General features: G+C 62.7%; 1 protein-coding gene across 1 annotated transcript; it reads right to left on the bottom strand.

The window, feature by feature from the left end:
- Window positions 1–1876: 1876 nt before the first annotated feature.
- On the bottom strand, window positions 1877–23840 carry MAP2K3 (mitogen-activated protein kinase kinase 3). Its single transcript, XM_059906584.1, has 12 exons — window positions 23649–23840; window positions 11782–11848; window positions 11412–11460; window positions 10542–10655; window positions 10327–10446; window positions 9593–9709; window positions 8623–8674; window positions 7335–7462; window positions 6811–6888; window positions 4509–4648; window positions 3386–3431; window positions 1877–2905 (listed from the first exon to the last, which is right to left on the bottom strand). Exons 1-12 carry the CDS (start codon window positions 23695–23697, stop codon window positions 2822–2824), a joined length of 1044 nt encoding a protein of 347 aa, XP_059762567.1. The 5' UTR covers window positions 23698–23840; the 3' UTR covers window positions 1877–2821.
- Between the last annotated feature and the right edge of the window lie 1373 nt (window positions 23841–25213).

Genomic DNA, 25213 nt, shown 5'->3' with positions numbered 1-25213 from the left:
CAGATGACTTGCCAGCTGTAGAGCGCTGTGCGCCCAGGAGAACGTGAGTCAGGAGTCGCCTTCCCTCGGCCCCGGGCTCCCCTCCGGGCCTCCACGCTGAGGACGGACGCGCGCGGGCCGCCGCCTGGGCTCCGGTCCGGGGCGCAGAGCTGGGCGGCGAGGGTCCCCCCGACCCCTTCCCCGCAACCCAGACACCGCCGTCTCCAAGCCCAAGCGCGGGTGGGGCTGGGGGCGGGCGCTCCGGGGCCGCGGGGTCGAAGCCCGGGCTCTGCCGCCTCCTGGTGGCCGCGGAGGGAGGAAGGACCGGGGCCGCGGCCGGGACTTGGGTCGGCTGGTCCTGCGCGCGCGCGGAGGACACGGGTGCGTGCGTGCGTGCGTGCGTTCGTGGGCGTGTGTGTGTGAGGCCGTGTGTGCACACGGAGCCACATTCGCACGCAGGGCGATCCGCCCACGCACACATCCACGCGCGCACCTTCAGGACTCACGCCCTCATCCTTTCGTGTGTTCATTCACTAGTGTTTTCATTGAACACAGGTTGAGCGCTCCCCGGATGCGGGCACTGAGCACACGATGGTGGCGGGTCCGATCGGCCCAGATAAATCAGAGAGAGGTTAGTACACCGATGGGACCAGGTGCCGGGCCTCCCTGGGGAAGTGACAGGGGAGCCAGGAACCGGTGAGCAGGGGGCCACAAGGAGATGGGGAGGAGCGTTCCACACAGAGGCCACAATCAGTGCAAAGGCCCCGAGGTGAGAACAGCCTTCACGTGGGAAGGAGGTTGGGGCTGTTAAATGCTGTGCCAGGGAGGGTTCTAGGCAGAGGCTGTCCCAGACTGAGGCTACCTGGGGACGAGAATCGGACTCTGCCTCTGGCTGAACTGAGGCTGGGAGGACTCGTGGACGAGGCAGAGGGGAGATGGACCCCAGAGGGATCCGTGTCTCCTTGTGGGAACACACCCATTTCCCTTGGAGGACTAGCAAGGCTAGTCCTCAGACCTTGGGATGTAGGGAGGCTGACTCTTCCTGTGTTGGGTCCTTTTAGCCTGAGATGGGCTTGGGGATGAGCATATGATGCTTCCTAGCTGAGAAGAGCCAGCCCTGGGACTTCAGTGGGAGCTCTGGGCCCCTCTGCTAAGCTGGTGGGAGCCACTGAGTCCTGACATGGCCCCATGTGGGGAGTGTGTAACTGAGACAGAGAAAACAGCTAAGGCAGACTTAAGTTCCACAGGATATTAACCTGGCTCCTGGATCCCACTATGCCTGAAGCCAGACACAGTTCTGCTTACATGAGCAATTAAATCCCCTTCTGCTTCAGTCTGATGGAAGAGGGCTTCTACCCGATTCTGCCCCAGCCCAGGCCCCAAGGATGACAGAGCAAGACCGGATCCTGCCACGGATGCCTTCCTCCAGCTGCCCCACTCCCTCCGTAGGGGCTACTACCTGTCTCCAAGCCTGTTTCTCCATCTCACAAGCCATGTGGCTTCGGGCAAGTGACTTCGGCTCTCTGGGCCTGTTTTCTCACCTGTGAGCTGGGAATAATGACATTACCCCTCAGTGAGGTGACGGCCCAGGCCCAGGTGCTGCACCTGGCGATGAACTCGTCAGTGCCCGGGGGACAGGTGGCCCCTCAGGGGACTGGGCTTGTGTTGCCGCTCTGTCCAGTGTTCAGCAAGGGCCTGGCAGCTCGTCACGGCCCTTGGGGGCAGCCTCGTGTCCTCACATGTGGAAGTGCAGGGTCCCGGCAGGTGAGAGGCCCCCACTCCCCTGATCACACTGCCGTGTCCCTGTCCCGGGGGCAAGGGGTCCCCCCTCCAGGGCCACCAGCCGTCACTGAGCAGGAGGAGGGCTCGCCGCTATGACACACAGTCTCACACGACCTTTTGTCCCACTTTTTTTTTTTTTAAATTAAAACAGCAATCAGGCAACTGCCCCAACCAATCAGGGACAGGACCCTGGACGGGCAGTCCTTTCTTCAAAAAAATATATTTTCTTTTTTTTTTTTTTAAAACAATACCAAAAGCAAATCCACAGCCCGTCGAGCCGGTCCCCAAGGAGAGTGAGTTGGATGGCTCCCCTAGCACCTCTCTGAGCAGAGACCTTGGGCCCATCCCCCTAGACCCCAGCCTGAGCAGAGAGGGCAGGTCTTAGCCTGCTGGTCCCCTAGCAGGTGACAGAAAAGTGATCGGCTCCAAACCATGCAAGAAAAACCAGCCAAACCCACAAAGCGAAAGAAAAAAATCAAGAGGATAAATTAAAAAAATAAAAGTGAAACAACACCCCTAGAGGCGGCAGGCAGGGGCGAGGTGGCCCCGGTGCCCTTAGAGCCCTGTCTGCCAGTGCTGGGGTGAAGGCCTCGGTGGCTCTGGCATCTGCCTCATGGGGGCTCCAGGGGATTCACATGGCTCATCCCCCTACTGGGTCCCCCTACCGATGCCGGGACAGAGGTGTGGCCAGCCTGGGCCAAGTGTGCAAAGTCCATTCAGTCGAGAGATAAAAAAATATACAACTTGGGTGGCATCCAGGGCCGGGCCAAGGCAGCGGCCTGTACAAGGCACCACTGCCTTCTCTGTGAGGGGCGTCTGGCCCCCCCCAAGTCCAGAGTCTCAGAGTCCTTGGAGCAGCAGGGGCAGAGGCACTGCAGGGCCCCGATGGTCTGGTTCTTTGGCACTTGGGACCAACAGCCTGTCAGGCAGGAGCAGCCCCCCGGACTTCTCCCGGGTGCCCAAGGCCAGGTTGGCAGTAGCTTATGGGTGTGGGCAAGCACTGCCGCAGCAGAGGGCTGCGGGGCGCCGCGGGGCCAGAGTGGGTCCAAGGCCCCGCCGCCTACGAGTCCTCTCCCAGGATCTCCTTCACAAAGGCAGCGATGTCGGTCTTCTTGGTTTTGTGCGAGGTGAAGAAAGGGTGTTCCTGATGGGGACAGAAGGCAGTCACCTTGGAGGGGGCGAGGTGGAGGTGCCCCCACATGCTCCTCCTGCCCAGCAAATCCCTAGTCATCCTTCCAGGACCTCTGCCCCCCAGAAGCCCTCCTGTTAGAGGCAGCGTTCGTGGCCTCCTCCTCAGCCCTCCCGCAGCCGCCCTCAACTCACTCTTCCCCGTGCACGCTAGGCCTCTGTCCCTCAGCGGGTAAATCCTTATTCACCCTTCTAGGCCCAGTTCCCCTGCAAAGCCTTCCCTGATGCCTCCAAAGAAAATGGTCCACCTGGCCCCCTTGCCCTTTGCCTCCCTCCCCAGGGCCTGGCATGGAGGGGGGAGGAGGGAGCCAGGGTACATGTGAGTGAATGAGTGACGGAGTTCCTAGGAGTGAATGAATGCACAGGCAAGCCAGAGGAGCTGCCCACCGCTGTGCACAGGTGCAGCCCTCTCCCAGAGAGTCCCGCCCACACTCACCATCAGCTCCAGGTAGCTCATGCGTTCCGCAGGGTTCTTTCTCAGGCTAGGACAGAACAGGGCAGGCTGAGGGCAGGCTGGGGCCAGACTGGCAGGGAAGAAGTGAGTCCAGCCCATCCAGGCCAGCCAAGCCAGTCTGGGTTCAGCCCTGCCCGGGAAGCAAGGGGACACACATGCTCCTCGGGCTCAGGGAAGAAGGGGCTGGACTGTTCTGGGGGGCTTCCAAGGGCGGAGTGGGATCCATGGTGCAAACTACAGAGATTTGGACCAAGTTTCTTTGCCTCTTGGGGTGTCAGCTTTCTTGTCTCTATAGTGATCTAGGGAATTTGCAATGATCCCAATACCAAAATGCTACCATTAACAATCACATACTTGGTATCCTTAATCGGGATACCCCTACCACGGGTCTTGGGAGAAAATGACTCTGTCTGCCAGGCTCACTTGTCTCCAGTCTTTCTTATTTTCCAATAAAAGAAATAAAGGCTATGAATTTTCCTCTGCATATCTCTTTGGCCACAACACATAGATGTTGACATGTTATATTCTCATTGTCTTCACTTCTGACTAGTTCATAATTTTATTGTTTAAATCTCTCTCATAACCCAAGAGTGCATTAGAAGAATTTACTTTTAATTTGCATGTAGCTTTTTTCTCTTCAGTTATGGATTTCCTGTTCCAGCTAATTACAGTCAGAGAACATGGCCTATATGGCTTTGCCTTCTGCCTCTTCCCCTATTTCCTTTGTAATCTCAAACATAATTAATTTTTATAAGGATCCTGTGGGCATTCTTTAATTTGATACGAAGTTCTAAACATCAGTGAAAGCAAATTTGTTATGCATTAAAATCCTCCATATGCTTTTTGTTTTCTTTTTCCATCTTCAGGATCTGTCCATTTCTAGAGGGACTATATTAAAATCTCCCCACTAGGACCATAGTTTGTCAAATTTTCCTTGTACTCAAACTATTTCTGCCTTACTTATTTTGATGCTATGTTGTTTGGGGGTTATTTGCTAAAGGAGGAGGAGACCAGGCCCAGGGAGGAGCTGGGATCTGGCCAGGACAGGGAGGGGTACTGACTGGGCTTGGGGAGGCCCAGAGGTCCGGGCAGGGCTGAGACTCACCACTGTGCAGTGAAGTCCACAAACTCGGGGGAGAAGCGGTCGGCTGGGAGCTGCGGGGACGGCTCCTCCACCACCTGCTTCAGCTGCTGGAACGGGGTCCCCCAGGACTCATAAGGAAACCGCAGGATGGCCATCTCGATCTACAGTGGAAACAGCGGCACTGGGTCAGATGCACCCACACTCTGCACGTGGAAGCAGGGCCTTCACAGATCCTGCCTGTCCTGGTCCAGCACCCAGAGCTGGATTGTGAGGCAGGTCAAGGGGCTGATAGGTGACATCATACCAAAGATGAAAGCCAAGGGGACACCAGTAGTTAGTTCTTCTGACCCAACCAGCAGCTATGGCTCATAGCTCAGCAAATCCAACCCTGAGTTTTGACTGGCTTAGCTATCATCAGGTTTTCAAACAATCTGAATTCAGAAGATTGTACATGAAAACCCAGGTTTCAGCTAATCTGGAAAAATCAGAGGAGCTGGCAACCTGGGGATGCTTTCCCACAGGCCGCCGCCAGCAAAGGAACTCGGATAGGCAACCAGTTTCCCTTTCCTTTGCCACAGGCCACTCCCCACTCCCTAATGTCTCAACAATGACTTAAGCGTCTGCTGCCATTTATTTGGGCTGTTGTTATTACTGAAAGGGCAAACAGGAAATGAAATGACTCTCATGTGTTTGCAGAAGGAATGTTAGACTGTGAGGTCCGCCTTTGACCGTGAGTTTCATCTCCTGGACTGTGCAACAATCCACCAGACTCCATTAGGAAATGAAGTTTACATTACAGGCCCTTCCTCCTCCACAGAGCCCCCACTGCCCAGCCATCAATACCTGTAAGGCGCATCTCCAATGCCTCCCCCTCCGGGAAGCCTTCTGGCTCTGACCTCATCACTGTGTCTCCCTGACTCCCTGGACACAAGGCTACCATGGCCTCATCTCTCCTACTAGACCCAGACCTCCCTATGCCCTGGGTGCCTCACTTGCAGTTGGCAGGAGTCATCTGTGGGAAAGACTGACAGCTCGGGACTTCCCTGGTGGTGCAGTGGTTAGGAATCCGCCTGCCAATGCAGGGGACACGAATTCGAGCCCTGGTCCCGGAAGATCCCACATGCCGCAGAGCAACTAAGCCCATGCGCCACAACTACTGAGCCGGCGCTCTAGAGCCCGCGAGCCACAACTACTGAGCCCATGCGCCACAACTACTGAAACCTGCGCACCTAGAGCCCGTGCTCTGCAACGAGAGAAGCCGCCACAATGAGAAGCCCGCACACCAAAACGAAAATAGCCCCCGCTCACCGCAACTAGAGAAAGCCCACACAGAGCAACGAAGACCCAATGCAGCCGTTAATTAATTAATTAATTAATTAATTTTTTAAAAAAGACTGGCAGCTCACAGCAAACTCTGGGTTCCGATTTTGACTGCTGAGATGAAAACACAAATCAGGGCCACCCAGGCCCCTTTCCCTGACAAGTGATCACCGTAATGAACAGAAGAGACCTCAGCTCAAGCGAACGCTTCTTGTTGGTGGTGACTGGCACCCAAACAGATCGCTAGTCATTGTGCTAAGAAAGCACCTTCCCGTTAGGCTAAAGGCCCCTTTCCAGCCAAGACACAAATGCATCACAAGACACAAATGCAAGACTCCAGGCCACAGATGGAGGTGGCACAGTGCGGTGGGTGTGGGTGTGACCCTGGATCTTCACAGGACAAAGTCAGCCTGCTTTTTTTCCTGGAGTTTCCAATGACTCCGACACACAGAAGTGAGGACCCTGCCTGGGCAGCAGCAAAGGACCACCAGAGTTTACAAGTAGGAAAACAGAGAAGTGTCCAAACCCTGGACCTCGCAATTCCTTTCCTGGTAATTTTTTCTAAAGAGCTCAAAAAAAGAAAAATACAAACAGCCTCTGGGCACAGAGATGCACAGTACGATGTCATCTGTGATAGTAAACGTCGACCGTCCAGCGCCAGGGCTGAGTCTCACTGCGATCGTGAGGGCCACGTGTACAAGGAACTCACCTAATTTGGGGTTGACTGTGATTTCTCGACAAGCACCGTGAGCGCTGGGTAAAGTCCAATGGACGAGTCATCAGAGACGTCGAGAACTATGTAAAGCTGCCCCTCACCCCACGGCGGGCATAAGGCACCTGCAGATGCTCCCCTTAAGACACCGTAATTTTTGATGATACAGTCTCTCCTCAGTTTGTGAAGCCAACCAACATTTCTGTCCCAGGCTAAACTATTTCACAGGCCCCGGAAGCTCGAGGACCTGGTACAGCCCCTCCCAAATAGCAAGGGAGCCCCAGGCAGTACCATGGTGATGCCGAGGCTCCAGACGTCGGACTTCACATTGTAGCCTTTCTGGTTCAGCTCCGGGTTGATCCTCTCAGGCTGTAAGAGGGACCAGAGCAGGGTCGCCCAGGCATCCTCAGCTGGGTCTGGCCTCCCCAACCCCAAACCGAGGGGCCAGGGCTCACCCACCCTACCTCCCCCGGGGCAAATGAGGAAGCTGAGGCCAGCGAGGGCCAGGGTCTCAAGGTGGAGGCCCGAGTCTTGCCACGCAGCTGCCCTGCCTGGGGGTCCCACCTTCGGGACACTGGGGGAGGGGTGGGACCCCGCAGGCCCCACCAGCCACCTCCCTGAGGTGAGACTTATTACCCAAATGGGCACCACGGGGCCAGTCAGAAAGGGGTGGAGAGGGCCGGGCAGCAGAGCCCTCTGCCCGCAACGGCAGGAAATTCGGGGTCTGGGGAGGCCTCATCCCTGATGGACACAGGACACGGCCGGGGTGGCCAAGCCCGGCTGTTTTCTCCTGGGGTGGCCCAGGAGCCACTCACAGCCATGTAGGGCTTGCAGCCGGCATCCATCGTCTTGGCCACGGAATCCACCAGGTAGCCACTGATCCCAAAGTCGCACATCTTCACGTGGCCCTCCTTGTTGATGAGGACGTTGGACGGCTTCACGTCTGCCAGGGGCAGGACACGCCTTTTAGCTCCTGGTTGTGGGGCCCCCACTGCCCAGGTCAGAGCTGGTGGCCACACAGCCAGGAGCCCCGGGCTCCAGCCACAGGTAGGGGAGGAAGTTAGGGCTCTGGGGCTTCGCCCGGGACCACGTCTTTGCAGCCAACCAGCCGGGACTGGGCCGCCACTTCCCAGGCACAACCTCTAGCTCTGCGGCCCACCCAGGCTCCAGGGGGACACATCACTGACAGTGTGGGCACTGGAAACCACCCCGTGTCCACCCAGAGGGGTCGGCAGATTTGCCCAGGAAGCGCAGGGCAGCAGCTAAAACACAGGAGATGGGTCTGCGGGAGAACCCAGAGCCCCAGGACTCGAGGTGGATGTGGAATGGGCTGGAGGGCACAGCAGGGACCATCCAGCGATCACACACACAGGACACACACGCATCTCTCCCGCCTTCTATGGGGACTTCTGTGTGGATACAGATGCACAGAAAAAGGACCGAAGGTTCCGTGACAACCTGCCCCTGAGTGGTCAAGGGGGCTTGGCCTAATGAACTTGGTCTGGAAAAGCAGAGCACCCAGAACACAGACGAAGAGGCAGGACGTACACTGCCTGGGTGAGTCTCAGAATCATCGGGCCAAGCGGGAGGCTGAGACCAAGCAAAACCAACCCACTGCGGGAAAATCAGAGGAGTGTGGCTCCAGGGCGTGGGGGGCGGGGGGCGGGGGCGGGACTGAGCAGGACGGGCTGAGACCGTGCTGGGAGGGAGCGGGAGGCTGGAAACACCTTCACCTCGATGGGCGGGGCTTACACAGCGTAAACAACGATCACATCCACGCAGTGGCACACACACCCCCTGCGTGTCTTGCAACACATAAACAACACATCAGAACAAGATGGCTCAGCCCCCCCAGGACAACGGTCCACCCCATCCGTGCTCTCAGCACCAGCGAAGGGAACTGGGACTGGGTCTGGGGGCTGAGGAGCATGGTTGGGAGGAGTGCACAGTGGGCCGGACCGGCCAACAGGCTCAGCTCCTGACCCAACAGGCACGTCAGAGCCGGCTGCCTCTGAGCCCCGGTGGTGCGGGCCCAGCAGGCCTGGGCAAGAGCGCGTGTGCGGGCACCCAGGCCCCTCCCCGCCGGCCGGCCTGGGCACTGACCTCTGTGGATCACGGACAGCTTGCTGTGCAGGTGCTCCAGGGCCCTCACAATCTGGCATTTGGAACAGGAAGAGGGGGGAAGAGACCGGATGGCTGTGATTCCCGGTTGCATCAACAATGACAGAGCTGCAAGACACCCCACCCAGGGCCATCCGTCGCCCTCTCCCAGGTACACACCCAACCCTTCACTACCCTAGGCTCCCGCCCACATCCCAGCCTTTGCTGTGGGGTCCCAGCAACCTTGGTGCAGACGCACTCGGTTCCTGCATTGCTCTGAGTGGGCAAGGGTCTCAGGTGATATGCCCAGGACCCTGCAGAGTCCCAGACTTATGAGCCCCCAGGGTGCTGTCCCTTCCCCCTGCCAGGCTCCTGGTAGAACCCAGCCCTCTGCAGCCTCCCTGCTTCCTCTCCCTCCCTCACCAGTCAGTGGGCTACATGCTCGGAGCCATTCCCCACAGGAATGACCCCAAAGATCCTGATTCAACGCCAGGGGGGATGTTCACACGTTCGCAGGTGCGGTCAGGAGGCAGGACCGCTGGTTCGCTGACTCCATTTCCCTTTCTGCTTTGTCTGCTGGGGTGCTCAAGCCCAGAGCTGCCGCCCTGCCCTAGACACATGCAAGCTCAGGAGGCGAGCACAGATGCGAACCCCTCCCCCGACACTGTGCCTCCGTGAGCTGCCCCAGAGCGTCCTCGGCATGCGGGAGCTGTAAACACTAAGTCCTCTTTCGTGGCCTAGAAGCTCAGGAGCTGCACAGAAAGGCCCAGAGGGCCTGGCTCTGCGGAAGCTGCGCGGCTCCAGGAGCCCCGGTCTCCTCAGCAGGGAGGCTCTGGTCCAGGGTGGCGGCAGCTGGGCTCCGAGGGGCAGCTGCCCAGGTTCAGGGCCGCAGCTGGGGGCCACACTGGGAGCCCGACTCTGCCCAAGACAACACCATCGGGACCCCCACCCCAGCAGGGCCTGAGCCACTTACAGATACAGCGATTTCCCCGAGAATGTCCTCCGGGATCGTCATGTCCTTGTCCAGCACCTTCCGGTAGAACTTGTCCAGGGATGTGTCCATGAGCTCCATGCAGATCCACACGTCTCCCTGCACGTGGGCGTCCGGAACTCAGCCACGCCCGCCCAGGACTGCCCGGCCCGGCGTCCTCCCGTGCCCACCTCCCCGGAGCCGGCCGGCGCCCCCGACACACGTCCACCCCTCAGCCTTTGCGGATGCCCCGACCTCCCAGCTCCGCCCCCTTCCCCCGAGGCGTGCCCACTCTGCTGGGCCCACACGGCAGCCTCCCCCCGCTGTCACCTCTGCTCTCCCCTATCTGACCCCTAATTCCACGGCAGGTTCCAGAGAGAAGTGACTGAGTCCCTCCAGTGGGGGCTTCTGGGACTCGCCTGTGCCAGCTCAGCTCCATGCCCCAGCCCTGAGACCCCTCCTGCCTCAGCCCCATACCCGCCCCCGCCACCGCCACCCCGTGGCTCGTCCCAGCTCTGAACCTGGCAGACGGGTCCTTCCTCCACCAGGCCCCCACCGCCCACCCCTACCCAAGACAGCCTTCCGAGAAGGCCGGGTGCAGCACCCCCTGGGGTACCCCCAAGCCCCTGGGCCCCTGCCAGCTCTGACCCGGCCTGTGGTGAGGCTGGAGTGTCTCCCCTGCCACGGCCTGGGCCTGGCTGAGCCCCCAGCCCCGGGCCCGCCCCCCGAGGGCCCACCTCTCTGAAGAGGGCCCCGTAGAAGGTGACGGTGTAGAAGCAGTCGACCGTGCGCATGTTCACGTCCAAGTCCATGAGCAGGCGTTTCTGCTCCTGCGAGTTCACGGTGGCCCGGATGCGCTGCGGGGCGAGGGCTGCGGTCAGGGGCTGGGAGGCAGGGCCGCGGCCCCCGGCGCCCCCGGCCCCGACAGCCCTGGGCTGGGGGCCCCGCTCACCTTCACGGCCATGATGGTGCCACTCTGGGCGTGCCGCACCTTCTCCACTACCCCGTAGGCGCCTCGGCCCAGCTCCGAGATGGTGACCAGGTCATCCGCCTCCACCTCAAAGTTCTCGGGGGACACAAAAGAGAGAGGGTTCACGGGGGCCAAGTCAGGCGCCAGTGGAGACGCTGGGGCAGCAGGAAGAGAGGACCGCCAGCCGGTCAGACCTGTGCTCAAATCTTGCCCCAACCACTTCTGCTGTGTGCCCTGGGGCAACTCACTTAACCTCTCTGAGCCTCCCCTCACCTTCTATAGAGCAGGCACAGCACCTACTTCCAAGGGCTGCTGCGAGGTGTCAGCAGGCCGGTCTGGGAAGTGCTCCCAGCGGCGTGGGGCCCTTGAGAGATGCTCCTTCCCTCCCGCCCCGCCCCACTCAGGTGGCCAGACTGAATCACTCACTCGGCACCTACTGTGCACAAGTCCCTGTTTCAGGCACCGGGGACACAGAGAGGACAACGGAAAGGCCTCGCCTCACAGGGAGCAGCCAAAAAAGGGAGCGCACAGGGGGACGAACAGGGCCCCCTCGGCGTGTCCTGTGGTGGACACACGGGCCCCGAGCCGGGCTTCCCAAGCCATCAGGAAGCGCGAGTGAAATGCAGGCCCCCGGGCACTGGCCCTGAGGGCAGGGCCAGGGATCCGCGCGCTCAGCACCACTCCTCTGAGGTCGGGAAGCTCCACGCCGGCTCCGGCTCACCAGGGCCCCAGGAGGCAACCACCACCTCTGCCCCAGACGGGCCACTGGTCAGCAGCAGGGAGCCAGCGCTCCGCCCCAGCCCAGCTCCGTCCACCACCCACAGCCACCTCCCAGGGCCCGACGACACCTACCCTGTCCCCGATGGTGATGAAGGCCCGGGAGTCTAGGTTCCGGGGGGGCCTGCAGGGAGGAGCGGGGCCGTGAGCCCGGGGGGCACGCCCTCCTGAGCGGGCAGCCCAGCCTGGCGCACATCCTGCCCGGGAGCGCCCACCCCCCAGCCACCGAGCGTCTGCGGGGCAGCACGCGGTACAGCACGCGGACACGGCCGGGGCCTCGCCTTCCGTCCTCGACGGGAGAGCAGGGCCCTGAGCGGACATGCGAGGCCCATGGCCCCCGCAGCTGCCCAGAGGAGGTGCTGCCCAGGCAGGGGCCTGGCTCTCAACGGCGGCCCCTTCGGGAGGCCGTCTGGGCGGCGCCGGGGGAAACCCGAGGCCAACTCACGTGGGGCTGGGCGCCGGCGGCTTGGACACGCAGGAGATTCGTAAATCCTTCTTCCTCCTGGACTTTCCTAAATGGGAGGGAGAGAAAGGAGCGTCCGCTCAGCCACTGCTCAGTCAGCGTCTCCCGGGACAGGCAGGGCCCCCAGGGGCCCGGCACAGACACAGACGCCGAGGGTCAGCGTGGTCGGCGCCGTGACGGGGCCCCGGGGCCTCCGGGAGCCCAGAGGACGTGCCCAGCCTGGGCTGGAGGGCCTGAGCCCCGCCGGTCCTCCTGCAACAGTCGCCCCACAGCCACCTGAGAAAAGTCGGCGCCTCCGAGGAGGACGCACCGTCACAGACCGGCCCCCACGGCCCCCATCAGGCCCCCGCGCTCCCACCCACGCAGAGTCCTATGTCCCAAGTTGCCCTGAAGGCCTGCATTGTGTCCTAACCCCTGAAAGCTGAAGTCCTAACCCCGAGTACCTCCGAGCATGACCCTATTTGGAGATTTACAGAGATGATCAGGTTAAAATGAGGTCATTAAGGTGAGGCCCTAATCCAACACAACAAGTGTCCTTAAAAAAGGGGAAATTTGGACACAGAGACAGACACGCATCAAGGGAAGACGGCCGTCTGCAGTCCCGGGGACGAGGCCGGGGCGGCTCCTCCCATCGTGGCCACAGCAGGACCAGCCCTGCAACACCTGGATGGGCTCCGGCCTCCAGACGGGGGACAGGAGGTTCCGGTGTTGAAGCCGCGCAGCGTGTGGGGCTCTGTCCCGCAGCCTGGGAAGGTAGCAGGGCCTCTACCCACCCCACCCCCATGCAGTGCTAACCTCGGTGGGGGGGCACCCGCCTCTGAGCCTCGACGTCCGCACCCGTCATGCTGGAACGCAGACGTAGGCTGGGGGCCCTGCCGGCAGGCATCACATGCAACCCGGCCAGGGATGTCCACAGCCAGGCCCATGGGCCGGGACCCTGTGTGCAGGCACCCCGCCTCTCTCAGCCTCAGCTTCCCCAGAAGGGGCCCCGGGTGGACAAAGTACGAGGACAAGGACCACCTGCCAGGGCATCGGCCCCCGGCTCAGGTTGGAAAACGGGGGCAGGGCCAAGGGCAGGAAGGTGAGTCGGGAAAGGACCACATGTGCAGCCAGGTCTGCTGGTTCCACAGCCGGGGGTGTGCAGGGCAGGGCAGGACGTCCCCTGTGGAGTGAGGGCGCTGGACCGGCTGGGCTCCCACCGCCGCCAAGCCCGCCTGTGCCCGGGGCCGGCTCCCCAGCCCTCCCCACAGCCCTCCCCGCGGACAGGCGGCGAGACAGGGGTGCCTGTACCCACAGCTACACCTGATGCTGTCGGCTTCCCCGCCCAGGCTCACGCCAGGCTGGGAGCGGGGGAGGTTCCTGGGGGCCCACCTTCCTGGGGAAGCGGGAAGTAAGCCCAGCAGGCCTGCAGGGGCCAAAGCAGGGCAGACCCAGGCCTGGAGGACGGACCCACGGCCTCATCTCACCCCTGCCCACTGCCCCGGGCACACTGCAGTGTCCCTGGGCTGCAGTATCCCCATCTGTGAGGAGCCCCACCCCCAGCTCTAGCCAACAGGGTGGGAGGTGAGAGGGGCCCGGCGGGGTCCACGTCCCACGGGAGGAGGACCACCCGAGGCGCGGGCAGGGCCAGCTCTGGCTGGGCCCACTCACCCTGGAGGCCGGAGCCTGCGCACATTCTCACCACGCAGCCCCAGGAAGCCCACTCCCACCCCACAGGGTGCTGGGTGGGCCTGAGTCCCGAGGCAACGCCTCCCTCACCCCTCACCCCCAGGGACTGACAAGAAGTGTCTCCTCTCCAAGCCTCTCTGGCCAGCTAAGAGCGCGACCCGGTGCCCGGCACACGGTCGGTGCTAAAGAAGAATCGGCATCGAGAGCGCTGGGCGGACCTGGGACTCGACCAGGACGTCCCGAAACCACCCAGAGCAGAAACGGTGCCCATGTGCCTCTCCTGCGGGCACGTCCTCCCGCCTCCCGCCCAAGGCCCCGTGCCTCGTGCCGCAGGGGTGCGCAGGGCACCAGGAGACCCTGTGCACACCCTCCTGAAGTCACCTCCGAGCCGGGTTCGGGTCAAGCCTCCAGCACACCCTGCTGTGCAGACTCAGCGCCTCGTCTGTGAATCCAGACAGGCCCGTGCGCTCGGGCCCAGCAGCGGGGGGGGCCCCGGCACCACTGTCCATGATAGGAGGGGTTCTCAGCGCCCCCGGGAAGACGAGGCCCGGGCCCAGCCGTCCTGAGGGCTGGGTGAACCACCAGGAAAAGTCCGGTGGGGGTGGGGTCCCAGCATCTACCCCAGGGTGGGTGACGTGGGCAGACACTTGCAGCCTCTCCATAGAAGCACCCCCAGGGGCCCCCAGATGCCAGGCTTGAGGTGCATCCGTCTGTGCCCTGGCGGCCAGCAGGAGAGTCTCAGTCCTGGCCAAAGGCCCTGACCCAGGCGGCCCTGGGCCTGCAGCCGAGTCAGCGCTCCGAAGGCACAGTCCACAGCCCCAGAGCCGGGGCCCCCGCTCAGTCCACACCAGGCTCGGCTCTCGTGCAACCCTGTCGCCAAAAGCATGGGCTCTCTCTGCCACAAGGTCAAATCCCCTTTGCCCCTTACAGGCTGGGTGATCTTGGGCAAGTGCCCACACCTCTCTGAGCCTCAGCGTTCTCGTCCATACAATGAGGACAAAAACAGCACCTCCTGTGAATTCCCTGCTGGCACAGTGGTTAAGACTCCACGCTCCCAATGCAGGGGGCCCGGGTTCAATCCCTGGTCAGGGAACTAGATCCCACATTCATGCCACAACTAAGAGTTCGTATGCCACAACTAAGGAGCCTGCGTGCCACAACTAAGGAGCCTGCGTGCCACAACTAAGACCCAGCACAACCAAATTTAAAAACAAAAACAAAAAACAGCACCTCCCTGTAGAGTTATCAGATAAAGCACTTAGAACAGCGCTCAGCCTGCATCGAGCTACTTCACCACCTCTGAACCCCCAGGGGCCTGTCCAGGACCTGACCGGCGCCACCGCCTGCCCCCAGCACGGGGCTGTGCCAGCTGCCCAGTCATGCCCTCGTGTGTGGAGAGATTTCATCCCGTTTTACAGACGAGGCAAGGTGGCTGGTTGTCAGAGGCCAGGGTGGGGGGTCTCCCTCCAAAGTCCTTTCGCCCATGAGAGAGGCAACCTGCCACTCACACACGGGCCCTTCCCATCTCCTCCAGACGCCCCGACGACCCTGGAGGAGGAGCTCTTAGCCTCATTTTACTGGGGGAAACCGAGGCTCGGAGGTGGAGTCACTGCACGTTAGTCAAAGGTCTGGCCAGGAGTCACACCTGGAGACCCCAACAGGCCAGGCCAGCGGCTCACAGCACCCCTCCGGCAGGGAGGAGGGGACAGGCCTGCCGCGCCCCCCCCCAAGGGAAGCCAGCACATTCCACACGCCAAGAGGAAAACAGAAAAGCCGGGGCTTCAGTTCCTGAGGCCACTTCTGTGCTGCCCCCGGATCAGACTAAGTCACCACCAGGCCCCAAGGTGGCGCAGGGGTCCACGGCGTGTGGAGGCCACAGGCCAGGCCAAAGGAAGCCCAGCTCTGCAGCCTGGCTGGAGCCCAGCACAGCGCCCTCCTGCCCGCACCTCTACTTCTCACCCGCTCGGAGGTGCACCTGCCGCCCTAAAAGGCAAGGCCGAGGGTCTGGCACACAGCAGGTGGCCCTCTAACGGCCCCCAAGCGGACACCACAGTGACCATCAGCGCCTCTGCACAGGTGAAAAAATCCGTCCTCAGTAATGAGAAATGTGGGTGGCTTTTATTCTTGACTTGATGCTATTTTGTAACCAGAAAATAAAACATTTTAAGTTAAAAGGTAACAATCCACGTGGGGGTCTCTGGGGCTCACAGCCGCAGGCCCTCCTGCACCTTCTCTGCTCTCAGCCCCCTTTCCACCTTTCTTGGGCTCAGCCTGCACACCCACGGCCCGCCCTGGGCTTTGGGAACGTCCCCCTGACAAGCCTCAGTCTCCCTGCCTGTGGCTGCAGCGGTGGTGGTGGGAGGAGGGGAAGAGGGCGAGGACCCCCTGCCTGTCAGGGTCCCCAGGCCTACGTCTAGGGTGACACAACTGGGTCTGCGGGGCGGCCAGAAACAGGCTGCCGGCCCCTCCCACCGTCTACCGGAGCCATCAGCGCCGGGCCGGGGCTGCCCAGGTGCAGGCCACTGTGGCGACTGTCACCACGACAAACAGACTTTGTGGGCTGCCCCCGGCAAAGCACGACGAGCCCGCCAGCCTCGGCTTGCGGGGCTCCCGGTGCAGGAGGGCACAGTACCGGGTGTCTGTGTCCTCGTCGGCTCCGGCCTTCCAGGGGAGCCACAGGAGGCAACGAGGACTCCAGCCATGACCTGAATGAGCCACCGTTGTTCCCAGCTCAGGGCCTTTGCCGGGTCTGTTCCCTCTGCCTAGAACGCCCTTCCCTGCAACTCTGTCCCAGCTGATGCGTGAGCCTCAGCTCCTGCCTGTCCAGAGAGGCCCTCCCGGTCGTGCAGCTAAGCGCCCTTGTTAACTGGCTCTCCCGTGTCCAGCCGGCTCCTCACAAGCCACGGCCCTGTAGTTACATCTCAGAGGCAGCTCTGACTCGAGCCAGGAAGCCTGGGCTCGGACCGCAAGGCTGCCGCTTCCCAGCTGGGTGCCCTCAGGCAAACGACTTCACCTCTCTGGTCATCACGGCCTCAGCTGTGACGTGGGGACAACGGACTGACCTCACATGGGTATCAGCGCATCCAGTGCGGGCCAGTGCCCTGCCTTAGTGGTCCTGGCGCGAGGAAGATTAGACTGAGCCATCTGGAAACGCGTGGGACCCAAGCTAACACCGGGCCCGCAGCCCAGACGGTCACTCTGTCAACACCCTCAGCAGCCCCGGAAGTGTCTTCACGGGTCTGCTGCACCAAGAGGGTCAGAGAGGAGGCGCCAGGCGAGGTCACAGTGAGCATCTGGTGGGGAGCAGACCCTGAGTGGGGCCTGGGGAGATTCCAACAAACCGGCTGTGCCCGGCTCTCAGGCTCCGTCCGGGGGGGTGGGGCGCAGGGCCGACAACCCCGCACCACGGACCCCGCCGGGCCTCGCTCACACGGGAGCCGCACACCCCGCCACGTTCTGTCTCATCCGCGGCCTCCCCGATAAAAGCAACTCCGGCTCCCACTTTGTTATTCCCGCCTCCTACTTTTGGATATTTGGGGTGCTTCTCGTGCTTTCCAATCCTGCTGGAGATGTCCTGGGTCCCCCGGGTCCGTGCCCATCAGGTAAGGCAGCGCGTGCCACCACGGAGGTGTCGGAGGCCAGATGTCCGAGGACGCCCCCGCCCCCGCCTGGCCCTGCCCCCAGCTGGCCACCTCTATCCTGTGGGGGTCCCACAGAGAGAGACCAACTAGGCCAACCCACTCCCACTGCTCAGGTGGGCAAACTGAGGCCCCGAGAAGGGGAGGCTTTCGGGGGGGCAGCAGATTCACCTGCACAGTCAATGTCTATCGCCAAGCCAAGCCAAGGCCCACCCCCACCCCCTGATATCATGACCCCCCCGTTACCGCTCTGAGGGCGTGTCCGGGCGAGGACACGGAGAGGCAGGCACAGCAGGGACGCCCCCTCACCTTCACACCGGCTCCCCAGCTCTGCAGTGGCCTCTCCCCAGGGTCCCGCAGAGGGGAGGGCGCTCCGTTTCCCGGGAGCCTCCACGGGCCGGGCCCGCACCCGCCACGGTGCCCTTAGCACCGAGCCCACAGGGGAGTGACAGGCGGGGCGGGGGGCTGCTCAACTCAGCAGCCCTGCCCTGTGCCCCCCCAGCGGCACAGTGGCCCCCGGGCCAGGCCCTGGCCTCAGAGGCCTTCGGCATCCCTCGTCCCCCCCACCTCCAGGGCCCTTCTCATCTGCAGAGCCCGTGGGGAGGGTCCCGAGCCCACCCAGCTCACAGCACCCGCCCCTTCAGCAGTGAGCGGACAGGGCCCTGCCCTCCCAGGACCTCCCTCTAACCGCAGCCACGTGGCAAAGCCTGAAGACACTCTGCTTGTCACAGCTTGGGGTGCTACTGGTACCTGGTGGGTAGAGGCCAGAGGCGCTGCCCCACAAGCCAGAACGATCCGGCCCTAGACGCTCGGGGCCGGGGAGAGACAGGGCCACAGACAAAGCCAGCTAGCAGACAAAGCCCGGGTACACACCGTTCACGTAGATTTCCACAGCGCTAAGTGCTCTGAAGAAAAAGGAAGCAGGGGACCCTGCGGAGGGGAGATCCGAGCTGAGGCGGACGGGGAAGAGGAGGCAACCTGGGAAGCTCTGCAGCAGGGGAATCCAGGCAGGGGGCTCGGGCTGGAAGTGCCCACGGGTTCCCCCAGCAAGGGTCCCACCACACTATCCGGGTCTGCGCAGGGCAACTCGGGACGGGACGAGCTGGGCGGGAGTCAGAGGGGATGGGGTGGGCCAGAGGCCCAGACCCAGGTGCACAGAAGAACAAAGAGGGCAGGAAACATTCTCCAGCCCCCGCGCCCAGAGCGGTCTCGCGCAGGCCTCCCACCCAGGCCTCAGCAGCCGCTGACCGCCAACACCGAGGAAGCACCGACTTACTGGAGGCACAGCAATGCCCCTTGGCCCCCTTTTTACTCCCCGGTGGTACCCAAACACCTCCGCTGACATTCGAGGCCCTTCACTTGTCCCTTCGTGCCCACTGGCTCGTGCAAACCTTAAGACGAACCCTCGAAGCTGCCCAGCGACGCAGACGAGGAAACTCAGGGCTGTGGTACAGCTGCGCGGTCCGAGCACTGCACCACTTGGGCTTACGTTCACTTGAAGCAACAGTAATAACAGCTGCAGACACTCAGACACGCTAACCCTGAGGCCCCGTACTTGGTGCTGCCACGTGTTAACACGCTGACTCCTCCACGTAGGTCCCGGTATCACCCCCGCAGTGCAGCTCCTGATCGCCAGCCAGCTCTAGCCTTTCCCCCAACAGCGCTACACACCGGTGCTGGTGCCACGGACCATGGTGTGGACACTGGCCCGGGGCTCCTGCAGGCCGGGGAGCTTAACTACACCACACGTACGTTAGGGCCCGATTTGAAACAGTAATACAGAAATGACGTGCACACGCGTCAGGAAGGTTGTCAGGGAGAGGCAGCGCCGCAGAGCTGCGGGGGCACAGCAAGGTGAGACTTCTTCAGCTGGGTATCGGGTGTACAGAATTCACTTTTCTTTGTTCTTTAAAACGTAGAGGTGCGTTCTACATATCCTTCCGCTGTCTGCCCTGACAGGGCAGAAGGGCCAGTGCAGAGCGGCCAGGGCGAGCACCGGGGGAGAGGGCCGACTGGACACGGCCTCCCAGAGAAGCCAGGGCAGCCCCTGGGTGCCAGCTCAGCCTGCAAGGACACCCCAGAGAGGACCTCAGGACAGGGGGAGGGTGACAGGGACCTGTGCCCAGGACTGGGGGGATGGGGCAGGGGGAAGCCCTGTCAGGGTGAGCCTGGTGACCCCCTCTGGGGTGGGACGTGGGCCCAAGCGTGGGGTCTGAGCTGCAGAGGGGCTGCCTCCCAGCCCTGCCTGCTCTTCACGCCCTTTATACGAGGCTTCGGGGGGCTTCCCACGGCCACTGCTGGGGAAGCAGGCCGGACCACAGGGGCCACACCGAGAGGCCCGGCCAGTCCCGGGAGGGCGATGAGCCCCAGCATGGGGAGCTGAGCTCAGGGAGGCCCGCCCCGTCGCCGCACCCGGCTGGGACGGGGCCCTGCGGGGCGTTCTTCTTCTGGGACCCAACAGTGACCCCTCCCAGGACGCGGACGATGCTCCCCACAGCGGCCTAGGCCCCGCCCAGCTGCTCCCACTCAGCTCAGCCCTGCCGCCCACCGACCCGGAGGCCTCGGAGCTGGACCCTCAGAACCACCTCCCCCGCGGCCTCCTTCCGCTCCACGGTTGGGGCGCTCTCCGCCCAGCCCTGCGCTCCTGCAGCAGGTGCCCTGCCTGGCCCTGACGGAGCTCCACCCACTGAGGGGCTGGCCTAGGAGGCTCCCACCCTCCCAACTCCCGGTCCCACACGCCCCCATGCTGCAGGGGACGCGGATGTGCAGGCCGAGGCAGGCACGCCGTCCTCTCCGTTCCCCGTGGGCAGAGGGCAGTCTCGCTGTTCCCAGGACCTGACACTTAGCAAGAGTGGAATGAGGCTGTCTACACCTGTCCTCGTGGCTGCCGGCAAGACGGCACGCAGGGTTCCCACTCCCATTTTGCAGGTGAAGAAACCGAGGCCTCACATCCAAGAGCCGGGCAGTGCCAGGGGACTGAAAGCATTTACAGCAGGCAGCGGACGTCCAATGTCACAGCGAAGGGGCTGAGCTGGGATCTGACAGCAGAGTCTTCACCTCTGCACAGCCCTGTCTCCTGGGAGCCCAGGGGACCCCGCCCCACCTCTGCTCCTCGGCCTCCCGCGGCCCCCGGGAGCACATCGGAGCCGGAGGCGGCCCTAGGCCAAGGGCGGTAAACAGCCGCCGTCACCTGCTCCCGCTCCTGCTCCCTGAACAGAGGAAGCAGGGCCCTTGCCTAACAGGGGAAGTTCCTGCGGGGATGGGCGCAGGGCCAGGAGCGGGCTCCGGGCTCCATCCCAGGTCCAGGAGGGGGGCCACCTCCGTGCCCAGCTCCGGGCCACAGGCCGCCCGAGAGGTGGGGACTCCCAGCCCCCTCCCGCCCACCAGCGGCCAGGCACTGGCCCTTTAAGCTGCAGCCAGCCGGCTGGCGTGCCCCACGGGTGAGTCAGCGCCCAGTGCCCGCTGACTCACGCCGGAAGCCTTCCGCTGCCCCGGCCCTCTCCCCACACAAGCGACTGAGAACTTTGCTCCCTTCAGGCCCTGAGCCACAGGTTGGCGGATAGTTTCCTGTGCGTCACGCCAGGGGTGGGGAAGTCCCCAAGTGCCACCTTCCAATCTTTCCGAGAGCCGGGACAGGACGGGACAGGTCAGGGGAGGGCAGCTGCACAGCAGGAAGGGCCGGGACACGGGGCTCCTGCAGCCTCAGTGTCCCCGTCAGGCATCCAGGAGCCACTTGAGGATCAACCAGGAAGTGCCCACGGGGGCAGCACTCACGGGGCAGTGGGGGCACCCCAAGGACAAACGTGGCCGGAGGCAGCAGACCCCGACTGTGCCGACCAAACGCGCCCCTGCCCTCTGGCCGCAGCTGCCCTCGGCCTCTGATCCCAGGCAGAGATGGCATGTGGGCGAGGAAGCGGGGAAAACAGCAGGGCTGTAGGGCCCGGAGCCTCGCGCACTCCCGGAAAACTCCCAAGGGCTGTGGCATGGAGGACGGGGCAGGGCACCCCTGCAGGGCGGGAAGCTTAGAGGTGAAGCTCCCTAAGGTCAAGTGCCAACCACATCCTGCTTGGTCCAAATTCCTCGAGAAGGTGGCGAGAAGGACAACACTGTGGCCTGTGCCCAGGACACGGAGGGCTGGGTCAAGCCACTCCTCCCCTCTGACCTCAGTTTTGTCACCTGACAAATGGGCCGGACCGCAGTGAGTATGAAATGTGCCAGCTGTAAAGGGCTCTGCACACAGGAGACATCATCTCTGCTCAGTCCGTCCTCCAGGTCAGGCATGGGCTAGAGGAGATGCCTCAGAACAGAGGTGTGATGCGGGAGGAGGGAGTATCCCACCAGCTCAGCCCAAGCACCCATCACAGAAATGGGACACAGAGGAGCACTGAGCACTAGAACAGCAGCTCCATCTGTCACAGCCGTGTGACCTCAAGCAAGGCAATGAGCGCCTCTGAGCCTCAGCTTCCTCGTCTGTGAATGGGGCTGTGAGCAATAAATGGGCTAGCGCATGGCACATGGAAAAACCTTGGTAAGTGGGAGCTCTTGGGATTTCTGGCAAGAGGTCATTGTGGCTTCCCCACCACATGCTGCCACAGACCCCAAAGAGGCTGACAGCGTCCCCACCCAACATCATCTGTTACCTGGACCCACAGACTGGAAATGCATCCTGGCCCTCTCTCTGCAGAGAGGCTCAGAGAAGGCAATGCCAGGACTCAGGTCACACAGCATATGAGTGTTTCCCCAAAGTGCTTTACTCCTTCACACCCATGACCCTTCTCCCTTCCCAACCCTGCAACTGTAATTTTTATTTTGATGAGGCATTCCCTGCCTGGAAGAGCTCAAGGGCCTTCAAAAACAAACACTGCTTCCAACCTCTTTTTTCCACCCATGAAAACACTGTGGCCCAGAGAGGTTGATGGACCTGCCCGAGGTCTCACAGCACTGGCCAGGCCAGGCCTACACCTGGAGCTGGGGAAAAGAAGTGTCTGATTTCCCGGTTCCCAAGCTCCACGAGGTCTGCGCAGTCCAAGTCCCTCCCCAGCCGTCTTCCCCCTCGAGTGCCTCCTGGGTTACTCACAGTGGTTGGGCAACGGTCAGGGATCCGGCCTCCCACTTATGTAAGACATAATTACCCTGCCCACCCGGCCGGCTGGGCTCTGGCCCCAGCCACAGCAGCCGCCAGGAGCAGGGGCAGCGAAGGACCCACACCCTCCCCGGGACCCCACAAGCCCTCCAGCTGCCTGGGCTCCCCCCCAGCGCAGAGAAAAAGAGGCAGAGGCAACCCCTGATTAGGGGCCCCCTAAGTGCCAGCTGCTACCTTTCTCCCCCTCACTCTGCAGCTACAGCCCAACAGAGGCAAGGCCTGGATCCCACATGGCTGAGGCCTTTCCAGCAAGAATGGTAACAGTAATAAAACGGAGCAAGTGCCCCTTCCCCAGCACCTCTGGGCTCTTCATCTCATCACCCGCACTTGCCTAGAGCTCTTTAGTACTCACCGTCTCACATCCTACGCCAGGAGTCCACGGAAGGTAGGTGTGATAAGGGAAACCGAGGCCCAGAGACAGCAAGCTAGGGAGCCGCGGGCAGCCCATTCACTACGGCTGCGTCCGGTTTGTAACTCTCTCACCCAGCCCAGCCCGCTGAGACTCCGACATGCCAAAAACACCCTTTCCTCTTCCTGCCAAAAAAATCCCCCTTTCGCCCTCCAAGTCTCATCCTCCCCCTCTGCATGACAAACCCTGCTGCCGCAGCCGCCACCTCACAAACATTTCCAGGAAGGCCGGCTGCCTGGAGAAAACAAGAGCGAGCCCATCGCACGGCCAGCACCCACCGGGCAGACAGCCCAGGACCCACAGGCAGCGTCGGAGGTGAGCACCGCCCCCCCCCCGCCCGCCCCCGTGCACAGAGAAGCTTGCAAGTCCAGATGAGGGAGCCGATGGAGAGGCCATGCAGTAGGGTGGGGTGGGAGGCCAAGAGAGGTTCTCCGGAAGACAGGGCTGCAGACAGAGCTGCAGGACGGGGTGCAGCTGCCAGGGATGGGGCAATGTGGGACCTAGGAGGGTGGAGAGCCTTGGGGGAGAGGACGGGGAGTTCTGAGCTGGACCGTAGCCAGGGCAGCCACACGGGAGGGGGCGTTTACAGAGAGATCCGCAGCAGGGGAGCACCACTGGGGGCCCAGACTGGATACAGCCCTGGGACCCGGGAGTGGAAGGAGGCTGGGTGCAAGATCAGAGTGAATCCCGCCTGGGTCCAGCTGAGAGACCCAGACTGGGAGAGTTCCTGTCCAAGGTGCAGTTAAGGCCCAAAGGGGGAGGTCCAAGCAAGGTTCCTGACCTGGAGCGGGGTGATCAGAACGAGACCCTCTCCCGACTTCGGGCCTGGGTGCAGCCCCAAGGCCTAAACTGGGGTCCGGCTGGGCCCGGGACCTAAGGGAGGCGTTCCGGGCAGGGGAGCTGCCCGGGTGCGGGCCGGGCCGGGGGACCGCGCAGAGGTCGGGGCCGGGGGACCGCGCAGAGGTCGGGTCCGCAGCCCGGGCGTTCCTACCTTTGGACGCGGGCACCCCGGCGGGCTGGTTCGCGGCAGGAGATTCCATGGTGCAGGCGGGTCGGGGCGGCGGCGGGACTAGTCCAGGGGGCGGCGAGCTCGGCCCGGGCGGAGCACGCTCATGGCTGCGGGCGGGCGGCCCGGGCGGCTAGCAGGGCGTCGGCTGGTACGCGTCCGCGGCGGGCGGCGGCGGGGCCAGACTGGGCAGTGCGACTGGGGCCCCGGCCGGACGGCGCCGACGCAGGCCCCGCCCCGCGCACCCATTGGCCCGCCGGTCTCCGGGCCCGGCCCCTGCCTATCAACCGCCGGCCGGGGCCTGCCCGTCAAGCTCAAGCCTCGCTCTCCATTGGCCCGGGGTACGGCTCCTCCCACCGCCTGTCAAGCCCGCCCACCACCGGGAAACCCGTCAGGCCCCGCCCCCCCAGGCCTCGGCGGGTCCCTCCCGCAAGCCCCGCCCACCCCCGGGCCCCGCCTCGCGCGCGCTGGCTCCCGTGCGCAGAAACCGCGGGTACCCCTGGCCCGTCCAGCTGCGGCCCCGGGGAGCGGGAAGGCGGGTGCTGCGGGGGCCAAAGTGCGCCCCCCGGGTGGGGCCAGCGTCAGATCCCGCTTCGACTACTTCCTAGCGGGGTGACGTGGGCAACTCAGGTCACCCCGGAGCTTGTTTTCGCGTCCGCGCCTCCGGTCGCAGCTGGTGGAAAGGGACCTGGGCTACCGCGGACACTCAGGAGGTGTTTGTTGACTATTCAGTCCGGACGGGCCAGCCCTTCTGCTCCCACGTGGAGCCTTGGAGGATTTCAGGAGCCACTGACCAATCTGGCAGTGGGACCAGGTCACTAGGATGGACAGCCTAGCAAAGGTCACGGGGTCAGCCCCTCGCTTCACGCGGGCGTGAGTGTGTGACCTGCCAGGAGCCTCACATGAGGGAAGCAGGTTCCACCACCTGCTGGAAAGGCTTGGAGCTCTCTCACTTGTAAGATGGGGTGACAGCTGGGCCTATCCACACCGTGATGGGGGGGCCAGATGAGATAAGGGGAGGCCTGCTAATTGTCATTATTTCCTCCTGCGTCCCCAGGCAGTGGGAGGAAAGGCATGAGCTATGAACTCAGCAGGTTACAGGTTCAAATGCCAACCCTGCCACTCAGAGACGTCCTGAGCCGCTCCGTGCCTGTTGACGTACCTGTGCCACGGGGACAGGGCGCCCTCTCTGAAATCGGTTCACAAGTGCAAGCTTGGAAGTGCCTGGCTTAGGTCCTGGCACTCACTAGGTGCCCAGCAAATGTTTCTAAAATTCCTACAGGAAGCTGACCCGGCCTCACCACACCTGGGTGTCTGGAGTGGCCCAGGGCGCTCGGTCCAAAATGGGTCCTGCTGCTTATCTATCTGCAAAATGGGCACCAGCAGCAGATACCTCCCTAGTGGGACTGCAGGCCTGGTCTGGTGGGTTTTCTGGGTTCAGGCCCCTGCCAACCACTCGGACTCCTGCTCCTCCCGTGCTCCCCGTCGCCCCCTCCGCTCCATGCCATATGCAAGGGTTCTCAGTGCCGCCCCTTGTACACGCCAATACC

The sequence above is a fragment of the Balaenoptera ricei genome, chromosome 20, assembly GCF_028023285.1.
Source record: "Balaenoptera ricei isolate mBalRic1 chromosome 20, mBalRic1.hap2, whole genome shotgun sequence".
Classification (NCBI taxonomy): Eukaryota; Metazoa; Chordata; class Mammalia; order Artiodactyla; family Balaenopteridae; genus Balaenoptera; species Balaenoptera ricei.
This window is presented reverse-complemented; position numbering and strand designations above follow the sequence as displayed.